At 42.4% G+C, this 11,501-nt stretch overlaps 2 protein-coding genes across 11 annotated transcripts in view; both read left to right on the top strand.

The window, feature by feature from the left end:
* cbfa2t3 (CBFA2/RUNX1 partner transcriptional co-repressor 3) overlaps positions 1-5,959 on the top strand; it is a 46,949-nt gene extending 40,990 nt beyond the window's left edge. For all 10 annotated transcript variants that reach the window (XM_088296351.1, XM_088296353.1, XM_088296354.1 and 7 more), the window contains one exon: positions 1,101-5,959. In XM_088296351.1, coding sequence (XP_088152477.1) covers positions 1,101-1,478 — 378 coding nt within the window. In that variant the 3' untranslated portion in view covers positions 1,479-5,959. The remainder of the gene's footprint in view (positions 1-1,100) is intronic.
* A 1,507-nt stretch (positions 5,960-7,466) lies between these two features.
* On the top strand, positions 7,467-11,484 carry pabpn1l (PABPN1 like, cytoplasmic). The gene is made up of 6 exons (XM_088296268.1): positions 7,467-7,644; positions 8,937-9,078; positions 9,450-9,517; positions 9,953-10,059; positions 10,140-10,227; positions 10,867-11,484. Exons 1-6 carry the CDS (start codon positions 7,567-7,569, stop codon positions 11,197-11,199), a joined length of 816 nt encoding a protein of 271 aa, XP_088152394.1. The 5' UTR covers positions 7,467-7,566; the 3' UTR covers positions 11,200-11,484.
* The last annotated feature ends 17 nt before the right edge of the window (positions 11,485-11,501 follow it).

An 11,501-nucleotide genomic window follows, 5' to 3' on the forward strand; every position in this document is an offset into this window, starting at 1 on the left:
TAGTTCATTTCCGGTTCTGTTTTGTGAGTATGAATTTGCTTTCCAGTGTCCAGACACTTATTTAATTGCCTGCTATTTTGCGGTTTAAGGTTGGATGCTCTCCACTTTAACGTGGTTTCAGCCAGACGTCTGTGAAAAGTGTACTCAAGCACATTATTCCAGTGTTAAATGTGCTAACAGTGTCAATGTTAGCTTAGCAGTTAGCATGCCTTCTACAGCTTTGCTCGTCATCCCATCGTGAGAATGTTACTTGTCAGAAGTGTAACGTATTCACCGCCATTGTGGCGATGACTTTAGAGCGACTCTTTAACAAGTTTAGCCACAGTAGCCGTAATCTGATACCTGCTGCTAGCCAGCTGGTATAGCGTAAGTTGCACCAAGTTAAAAACTTGCCTCGACCGCCAACTCCCCACATGTAGGTGACATAACACCTATCCATCTAGCCCAGTGAAGCTTTTTGGAGCTGTCATGATTCTCAGTTTTGCTATTCAATGTGTTTCGATGAGGCGCAAAATGCAAATTTTGCCTCGCTAACTGAGATGCGAAACCGCCTATTTCAAGCCTTGCTTCGATATATGAGCAGTCAGTTATGCGTTTGGTCACAGTACAAATTAAAATTACAAGTCAAGGTACCACTATACCTTTTTTTACTCAAACTGTTTGAAATTTGATTTCATCACTTTGTAGTACGCGGTATGGAGGCTGGCTCCCAGTTTTCTTAACCGCTACATTATCACCACCACCGGCTAACCGCAGCATTTTATCAGTCTCTGACATTCAGCTAACAGCTCTTGGCTCTTGGTTAGGAGCACCACCATGGTGCCGTCATCGCTGCAGAAGCGGTCCAGTTGTTTGTATAATAATGGCAGACAGACCCAGATGGTAAGAGCAGGGTGCCAGACTGAGGCCATTTCAGAGCAGATGACCACCACCTGCTGGTGACTCAAACCAGAACAGACTCAAATGGATCCACCATGTTAATAGATTTAGCAGGAAAGCCATGAATCAAGTTACAAACACACGCACATAACTGTGTCATGTCTTGGAGACAAAAAGAGACTTATTTTTATCAACCGTCTGTCTTCCCACTGTCTCACCAGAGTTGCTGGAACTGTGGGAGGAAAGCCAGCGAAACGTGCAGCGGCTGCAACACAGCCCGCTACTGCGGCTCTTTCTGCCAACACAAAGACTGGGAGAGGCACCACCATGTCTGTGGTCAAGGCCTGCAAGGGCTGCCAGGGGGCAGCAGTGTTCCTCTTGGCACCCCCCCCTCGTCCTCAGCGTCCAGCGCACCCCCCACCCACTCAGAGAGCACCCCTCCGGGTCCGCTGTCGCTGGCGGGCCAAAGCGGAATCGCAGCGGGGGTGGGCAGCGGCAGCGGCAGCATGTCGGCCAGCCCCAAGGAGAGCAGTTCGAGTAGCGCCTCTCGCTCTACCACTCCGGCCACACCTGCACTACTTGATGCCACATCTCGCTGACGCCTAATCCTGTCCCCTGTTATGACAGTGGCCACGCTCCACACAAAACCAAACTGAGGAATCTTCATCTCACATTGACCCCTTTCCTCCTCCCACAGTTTAGTCCTTTTAAGTTCGGATAACTTACGTCTGTCTTTTGCGACCATGAATACAAATATTGTGGCTTTGGGATTCAGTGTAACTGTTGAAAAGCACAACGATGAGTGACAGTAACTTACCATAATGTTTGCTGAGAACTTGGAGAGTAGACTCAGGTGCGCTCTTAAAGGATGACAAGACCAATTAGCACTTCAATTTCCTAATAATTTAGCCCCAATGAGAGCACCCAGACTTGTTATATGCACTAACAGGCCCGATCTCCGTTCTCCAAATGCTAACAATATCGAGTTTTTTTTTCTTTTTCTTTTTTTATCCAAATACAATGAGCAAAGGGGAAAACCTGTGTTGCCATTCCTCAGAAACACAACTTAGTATTTATGAAACATTTCTTTATGGCTTTAAGGGAAAACAAAGAACAGTCCAAATATTCTAAATGAGAGAAAAAAAATGGGATGATACTAACGTTGATAGCCATCATAATCACGTGAGTTTTAAACTGCTAACTACCTTGCTAGCGAGCCAAGAAAAATCTATGCCGGACTCACCTCTCGAAACCATTGTGAACCCAAATGAATTCAAAGATGATAAACAACATGATCCAAACCTTTGTATTACACTGCCAAAGTGAGTAAGCGATAAAGAGAAGCACTCCTAACCAAACGCAAAGCAACATCACCTCCTCAGCAGATAAGGCAGCCCGTGAGAGAAAGAGAGTGAGAGCCAGTCTGCAGAGCATGAGTCAGGCTCTGCTGTGTAGCTTGCCTTCTGCACCGCCGACAAGACTTCAGCAATCCGACAGTGACGGCCCAGACTAGTGAACATATGGACAACGTTGTGAACGACTTGGTGAAATGGACCGAGGCCTCGCCCCCTATGAGATTTGTTTCAGAGTGGGAAACAAACAAACAAAAACAAAAAAACAAAGAGGGAACGGAACAGCTACGCAGACTCAATGGAGATAAAGTTACTTACACAACAATGTAGCAGTCGCTACCAAAAACCTCATGCCTGTAGGAGCAATTGCATCCGGCCGAACACATGCGAGCATTGTATGTGTTTGTTTATTTTTTTGTCTCCAACGTTGAGGTGATCTTTACCTTTACATTCACACACCTTTTCCAAAGCACGATGAACAGAGCCAAGAGAAGGGCGGTGCAGACTCTCCTCTTTTTCTACCTCCCTTCATCCCACTTTGGTCTGACTACTTGACTTGACTCTAGTCTGCCACCCTCACCCAGCCTGCTTTGGAATTAACATGAGAGCAGGACACCACGGGAAAGGGATCAAACCTGCTTGTAGATATTGTTCCTCTTTACATTTTTTTTTTTCCCAATAGTCTATTGTCGCTCATGTACACATGACTTTGTGTATATCCAGAACTTTTTTTTTTCTTTGATTTTGTTATCTTTCATTTTCCTCATCATGGGGAATGAACAGTGGGGTCCGGGCAAGGACGCTTGTCTATGAGAGGAAGCCCCGCAATGTACTCATTGTTTGATTTGTTGTATCTATATTAATGAGATGAAACCCCTCTTGTAGAATATTTTGTATTGCTCGCATTGTAAGACAGTGAGAGGACGGAGGTGCAATATGAAGAGAATTCAGCTACTGAATGGAACCTCAGCAACTGCCCATAGGGTGTCATATAATATACATATACATATAAATATATTTAAAGTAACATCAGTAACTTAATGTGAATGTACATAGTATTTAAAGAGGTCCAAAAATGTGTTTGCCAAATAACAGAAACCTTTAAAGTTTAATGTCCAGAATATGATTTTCTCACAGTAAATTTGTTTCTCCAATGTATCAATTGCTCTTTTTTTTTTTTTTTTAAATTGATATTTCAAATGCTTTTCTTCAGTGGAGTAGTTGTAGGGGGAAGTACATTCTGACAGATCAAGTGTGCATGAACTGCATGACTTCCAGAAATACATGAATTAGGCTTTAATATCACATTGTCAAGCGATGTGATGAGTGTTAATTCTTAGAAAATAGGAGGGAATATTTTCAGTGGAACGCACTTCTTTGACACCGGGTCTGGTAAGTCCTGCAAGGAGGGGACTCGATTCATATAGTTCACGCCAAATTTAGGTCCATTTGTTTTTTTCAATTGAGTCATGTGAAATATTTCCGCTCATTTAGAATAGTTCCTCTGTGACCATTTCTCTTCATCACTATTTAGGTATGTTTCTTACCTCAAGCAGCAGTAAATTCTTTGAAAGTAGGGTTGAATAATTAGCCAGTATTCAGATGAAGTGAAGACAACATCAGAGGTTAATTGGACCCGCTTGTTTCAGATATTGCGTTTGATAATTGTTTGGCAAATGAAACAAATTTGAGGAAGGAAACGGTGTCAGACTTGAGTTTCTTATCGTGTTTTTTCACATAGCTTTTGAACTCGGTTGATTAACAGCCTCTGGGCTTTTACTGAGTGCATGAGGGCCATGTGGCCACATTCAAGCAAAGTTGGTTCTCAGAAACACTTTAAAACACCCAACACATGGCCACAGTGAATGATGACATTATTCAAAGATGATCTGGTGCTGATGGTGCAAATAAGCTGCAAGCTTCTGCTGCATCTATGTAGCATGTTTTTTTTTTGTTTTTTTTTCGCGACAGAATGGCCTCTTTGTGGTGTTGACTTTTGCGACGCCAGAGCACTCTTCACTTGCTACCTCCTGAGACCATACAGCTAATCACCAGGAGAGCTTCACCTGGACTTTGAAAAGATGGGCTGAGTGCAGACATGGAAGTACACATCTACACCTCTGAATTGGGGATTGAAAGGCCTTGCCGCTGTAATTGTGTCCATCAGACGTCTCATTTGTGATCCGTCAGTGAAACAACAACCAAACATATCACCGAACACAGCATTGACCATGACAAGCCATTTGTCATCCAAAACCAATAAAAGCGCAGACCAAAGTACTCCTGCATTGCCATAACCGGCTTTGACCTATTGTAAGTGATGCCAAACCAGTTAAGATATGGTTCCGAGCTTCACTACAGTTAACCAAAGTGTCTGAGATGCAACAGTCAGACAATAGGAGCCACGAGTGAACCGTTTGAATTTTAAACATTCAACGGACGTTCTGATTTGTGTTTCTGATGACGAGAGAAGCATCTCCTTTGGAAAGCCGACTGTTTGTATCGTCTAGCAGTTACAAAGCCTTGCAGAGATCAAATTAATGAATGGTGAGCATGTGAATAGAGTGTGGTTTTATACAATTATTTTCCTTTTCTCCACATCTTTGTACTTGAAACCCTCCAAGCTTTAATAAGACCCCAGGCAGACGACTGACAGAGATTCACAATACGTAGCGTCGGTATCTGTTTTTGTCGACAATATCGGCATCAAAAGAGCATTATGGTGGCAACTCCTTTCAAAGCGCGCGTGCACCCTTGTCTGCATTGAAGCCTTCCAAGAAACAAACCAAACTGAACAGACCACTTTTAAATGACCAAAATACAACCAAAAGCTATTTGCTTCCATTGTACTTAAGGTAATGTTTTTGTTCTAAGCATTAATAGAGAGTTTAGGAGGTGGATGTGGGGTGTGAAGCTACATTCACACAAAGCAAGCAGACCTGAAGAGTAGCCTAACTGTACTTTTGTAGTGACAATGTGTTCATGGGGACGTGTCTGAGAGATACATGGTGTCAAACAAATGAGATTTGTCATATTCTTTTCTCTGCACTCTGTGAAAATAAATGGGCTCTGCTGTTGTGAATATCTTGAAAGGCTATCCGCTTTACATCAGTCACTATTTAACAATGGATTGCATTTGGGCAAAAAAAGCATGTTTAAAAAAGAAAAAAAAAATTAAAGACACATTTTAGTAGGTTGCCAAATGGAGCATCCGAAACCACTCATAGTAACCAATGATGTCTCAATAAGTGATGACACGCCCTTCCGCTGACACAGGCACTGCGGAATAGCCAGAGTTGAAGGTTAATGTGCTAAAAAGTCTGACAGCACTTGTGTAGTCCCCAAAAAGTCATGGCTCAGGACGGTCCCGTTTTTAGCTTGACATAAAATGAAAACAAGGGTGTCTGGCTGCATTCTATTCTGTATTGTGCAATACACGATGACATGGGGGAAAAAAGAAATTCTGTACGAAGGTTGACTGAGAATCGAAAAACTTTTCTTCTTTGTTTTATTTCTCTCTCTTCAAGTTCCTATTGCCGTTTTTAGATGAAGTAAACTGTGCCAGAGGAATTAAATTCTGATTTGTATTTATTTCTTGCATGCTTTCCTCCCTGTTGCTAATACCGCTCTTTAACTGTTCGCTCTGTTGGATGTGTGACGCTGTAAAACATTCTAATTCAGGTTATTGTCTGTGTTGAACAACGTAACTGTGTAATTAAAATATGAAATGAAAGCCGTACAAGCTGCATTTTTTTTACACTCATAAACATAATTTATCACTCACAAAGAGTAATAGTTCAGATTTAATAGCTGAAAGATTCTGCTCTGTAACTTTTTCCATTAATTATAATTGAAAATATACACAAACACAAAACAGTGTCCCCCATGTGGCCATGTTCACATAAAATTGATATTGACAGCTCAGAGTTTATTCACACAAATTGAATACCGTTTTAAAGCGAGCGAGGGCTGACTTCACTTTGAGCCCTCAAACTTAAATGTGATCGTGAATTGTGAACATAAGCCGCCACAAAGATAGAATGTATTATATTTTCCCTTGTGGTGGCAGCACTTCATTACCAAGCCACTGAATTACCCTTATTAGTGCGCAGATCTGTGGATATGGTGCATGAATCAGCCACATCACTAAACACTGGTACCACTCATCTCTGCCCCATACACAGCTTTCCTGTACATGCCACTAATTGGAACCCAACACTAATCTGTGCATTCAACAAAATCCAGTGCAGCTCTGCTTGTTTTTTTGGCTTCAACCTAATACAATACAACTTTATTGATACAGCGCATTTCACAACGAATGTTTCAGACAATGTGTTTCAGACTCTGGTTGTCGCTTAAAAATTATTAATCTCACCCAGCCTCGCTGAGACCTGGAACTGAAAAAAACAAGCATGGTGCACGCAATGTAGCAGATACAAAGAGGGTTATAAACTGATGAAGCTCCCAGAGCTTTCATTTGATTTCCTGAGGTTTAATCACAGACTTACTAATATTTGCCGTCACGACAAATGTCGCTCACTGGCGGCCATTTCATGTTGCCGCTTGCTAAGATTGCCTGACTTGAATATATTGATTTTTATTTATTTACTATCTGCCTATACAACAGAAATGGTACAGTGTATGCCATACGGTTGTCTGGGAGAAGCGCTACATGTATATTTCAATGGTAACACTGTGATTTGTCTGCATCATGTTAGCGTAACCATCAACAATGAAATTAAAGCAAAGCCGATCAGAATAAAAATCATTGCGAAATGTAAATGTAACCTCTGTAAGTGAGTCACGCTATCCAACCAAGCATTATCTTCTTAAATTCAACATCTGTGTTGAAAGTATGCTTTATGTATGTCCTCTGAAAAGTTGATTCATCTGTTCCGGCAATGTACCATATACCAGCAAGTTTTGAATAGATGTATTGCAATCTTTTCCTGACTATGCTGACTCTGTTTAAGTTCTTTATTTTTGTTAAGCCCCACGGCTCTTTTCTATATTCGTTTACATTATATGCGTGTTAATAACTTTGCTTGATGTAATTATTTGTTGTAATTGGACGTTTTCAGTAAAATTCGAATTTAAAAAAACTGGAGCGCCACTTTACACATCTCCATCACGGAAGTCGACGTACGAGACCGACGACGAAGCTGTCAATCAACACGGCCCATGACGTGCACGCGCACAGCTGACGCTCGTTAAATCCGAAGTGAGCTGACGTCACGCGCCTCCTCACGTCGTCAATCTACTTCCGGGTCGACATTTGCGTGTGGCGTGCTGGCAAACTGCGGTGAGAGTTCGCTGCAGAAGCCATGTTTTAACAATGAGCATGGCCGACAATCATCTGGAATACGCCTATCTACACGGACAGTGCATCGGGGAGCAACTCGTCGAGGATCCGGTGAGTGTGTCTTCATTATCGGCTCTTACACGAGCTGACGTTGCGGTGGTTAAACGGACGCCAGCAGCAGTGGGGCAATGGCGCACACACGAGCAGGTAACCGATTAGCATCCTAGCTTCAATTCAGCATCTGATTCAGAAAGTAATCTGATGTTTTTACGTGGAGATGCAAGACTTGATGATGGCATTTTGTCCACAACAGGTGCTTAATATTGTAAAATTAAAGGTTTAATGAAATTGATCGGGCCTTGTCTTACATATTCGGTGGATTTCACGCTAAAGCTATATGAAGCATTTTGGAGGCTCAAATGCACGCTAACGGGACACTTCATTCGGTACGCCTGCAGGATCTGATTATGCTGGAGGATGAAATGTAAATTCCAAGCACCAACATTTCTGATTTGGAGCAACCGTCATGTTTCCCGACATTTATTTAGCCGGGGCTCAAAATTCACATCAGGAAAATGGCACTGGACACCTCCGAACAAAAATGTCATAAAAGTATAAAGTGTAGACTGAAGCCCTGTTTATCTTGGGTGAGGCCCTCCCGCAACAGGTGAACATACGCAATATATAAAAAGAGAGGGGAGAATAGTATTATCCGTCCCATATGTTTAACTAACAATGTTTAACTTTAGAAGTGTTGCTTGACACCCATTCTCACTTTCACGGTTCTCCAAATTGTGTGTTTGCTGCAAGTTATGTTAAGGGACGCTTCATTGATTTTAACATAGGCACTTACATAATAGGTTTGCATGATAAAAATTACATCAGTACTTAAAGGCCCCCACCCTAAAAGACTGCATTGATTTAGTTTTTTTTGTGTTGAGGTTTACACAAATTGGCACGCCCCTTTTTGGAGCTCAGCTTGATATTTTTTTCGGTTTCAGTGTCTACATCCCAAGTTATGTCCACTATTGATTCTGTCTGTGAACCATTTATTCAACCTTGGTTGCAACCTGCCTTAGCGTAATATTGCACTGTCACGGCGGTCGTCGCTATATTTTTTTTTCAACCCAATAAAACAAAGCACTCTCAGTATGATGATACAATGCCACAAAAATAATTATTAATAAATCTCATTGAAGGCATCATCAAGAACTAATTAACACGGGATCTCAATGTCTTGCCACTGCACCTATGTTGTGGCAGAGTAAGCGAACACTAGACTGGACCCTGTCATGTTTTCATGTGCATTCTTGTCCAAGATGATTGTGGACTTGCTTTTGCTGTCATTCTCCTTGTTGCTGCTTCACTGCAGTGCTACATCAAGGTTGTTTTGTGTATAACAGGAGCTGGTGGCCATAAAGGCCAGAGTTCAGGAGTTGGAGATGGAAGAAGAGACTGAAAGAATGAAGGAGGAGGGAGTGGATGAAGAGGAGGACAGGTGTGATGGCGAGGAGATGCAGCTGCTGACGAGCAGCCCCCGGCCTGGTGAGACGACCCGTAATTTGATGTTTTGTAGCGGTAAATACCGACTGTGGGAAGTTGAACATTGTGTTTTAGCCAGGTGTGCGCCAGTGCAGCGTACATCCAGGTTGAGCTAACCATGTGGCTAACACCTGGGACACTTAATGTGCCTCATCGCTGCCCAATGAGACGGAGCAGAAGGCTCTTTTTTTTTTTCCTGCTTTGTGCTATTTTCTGCTTCTCTGCCTCCCATCTTCCATCGACTCAAAGATGGAAAGAGGACCACATTGTTTTTTGAAATGCAGATATTGGTGCATGCAATGTCTTATTTGTCCCGATCTTAAACCTGTTCATTAAGCTCGACTGTCAGTTGTCAACCATTTGTTTTACTACAGGCCCCTTCTACAACATGACACCGGAGGAGAGGATGGATGCAGACAACAGGTCCATCTATGTAGGAAATGTAAGATATTTATAATACTGTTTTTTTTTTTTCTCCAAATGTCAAATAAGTTGTGTATGGTATAGACATTATTCGATATAAGGTGTGAATTGGTCTTAAGGTAAAGATTTGGTTTCTAACGACCTGGGGAATAGTCAATAGGAAATTGACAAATGTGCCAAGTATGATTTGGGCAGCAGTCAGTTGTAGCCTACTGCACCTTGAACCAAGCTAATAATAAATTGCAACCGTCATTTGTGTTCACATGCGCTGACAGCCGATGAATGAATCTTCAAACAGGGTCTTGGATTTATTTGAAAAAGCTATTGACATGAACAGTTTTTTTCTTTGATCCTCCTTCATGTGGAGCAGTCTTATAATTAAAATTTAAAGTGGCTATAACCATGTCAGGTTATGAAAGCTTTTTAACAGGATGCAATCTGGTTCAAATCCCAGGTGGACTACGGAGCCACTGCAGATGAGTTGGAGATCCATTTTAATGGCTGCGGTCCTGTCAACCGTGTCACCATCCTCTGCGACAGGTTCTCCGGTCACCCCAAAGGGTCAGTTTTATGGGATCAATGTGTGTCAGAACTTGAGTTTGCAAGAAATGTTTTATTTATTCGATCTTGCTGTTTTCCAGCTTTGCGTACATTGAGTTCTCTGATCGCAGCTCGGTGCAGAGTGCTGTGGCCCTGCATGAGACTTTGTTCCGAGGACGAGTTCTCAAGGTGAGCATCACCTTCACTGCTCCCTTAAGAAGGAAAACATTTTGTCATCACGCCGTTGTAGTACTGCTGTACTGTATTTGGTAGTCTCTCATACCGTTTATGGCAGAAATAATTTAAAGAACAATTAAGGAAACAATTTTGGACTAAAATTTGCTTGTATGGGCTCAATTTTAACACAAGTGAACAAAGTGAGTAATTAACAGACGTTAACAGCCTGTTTTCAGTCTTGCATAATCCTCATTTTCCCTCAGACGATGGACTCGCAACCCTTGAAATGTACTTTTTTTTTTATGTAGACTACACCCGAATAATGTGCACAAAGTACTGGTCAGTAGTGTAGAGCATGTGGCAGCATCTCGGGCCACACTTGCGTTTTCCACACTTGTAATGAAAATATGAGCAGTGAGGTTTGTACTTTTCAGAGATTAAAAACATTTACAGTGCTGAGGGAATTTATAAAGGGAGCATAAAGGTGCAGCGCAAACTGTTAAGTAATGTCTGATATGAGGAACTTGCAATACTGGACGGCGACTTGAAATGAATTCGACAGAGAAACAGCACTTGTATTGAAGCTTGATATACCATTGTTTATCTAGCTTGCAATGAAAGACATAATTATCCTCTTAACTTTCATTTCAGGTGTTGCCCAAAAGGACCAATATGCCTGGCATCAGCACCACTGACCGAGGAGGCCACAGAGGTGGCCACTCAAGAGGCAGAGGGCGAGGCTTCCAGCCCCCAAGGGGCCAGCATGGCTCCCGAGGCAGGTTTCGCTACCAGTCCACGAGACCACAACACCAGAACCCCCACCCTTACTATGGAGGAGGCCCCCCGGTGGGGAAGAGACAGTGGGGCCACATGGATTATCACAAACAGACGTCCAAATGCTACCCCTGTCTGCTCCTCATCACCCCACCTTCAGAGGACATGGGAGCCGGGGCCAGCGGACAGCATTACCCCCAACAGCGCTAGAAACATGTCTCCCTGCTGATTGTACACGAAGTGGGTGTCTGAACTGATTTTAAAAGGCGTTATTGGGATCACTCGTTTGTCTGCCTCAGTCCTTTCAGATAGATCGTTTTAAGCTTCTTGTATAAATGCATGATGGGGTGACTATCCCGTATTCATGCAGATAAGTCCTTCCATTTTTACAAACTAACTCAAATGTATTGTTTGTACCATTTACGTATGAATCCTCCTCAGTTTTAACTTAAACATCTTTTGTTTTGTGAATAAATAAAATGGTCTGATGCTTCATTTGTACTAAGATACAT

Source organism: Idiotropiscis lumnitzeri, chromosome 5 (assembly GCF_059441095.1).
Source record: "Idiotropiscis lumnitzeri isolate Australia: NSW breed Sydney's pygmy pipehorse chromosome 5, RoL_Ilum_1.0, whole genome shotgun sequence".
In the NCBI taxonomy this organism is placed as follows: Eukaryota; Metazoa; Chordata; class Actinopteri; order Syngnathiformes; family Syngnathidae; genus Idiotropiscis; species Idiotropiscis lumnitzeri.

Coding starts and splice junctions, on each gene's coding strand:
- pabpn1l (XM_088296268.1), top strand. CDS start 7,567: ATGAGCATGGCCGACAATCATCTGGAATACGCCTATCTACACGGACAG. Junction 7,645..8,936: donor AGCAACTCGTCGAGGATCCG/GTGAGTGTGTCT, acceptor TGTGTATAACAG/GAGCTGGTGGCCATAAAGGC. Junction 9,079..9,449: donor GACGAGCAGCCCCCGGCCTG/GTGAGACGACCC, acceptor GTTTTACTACAG/GCCCCTTCTACAACATGACA.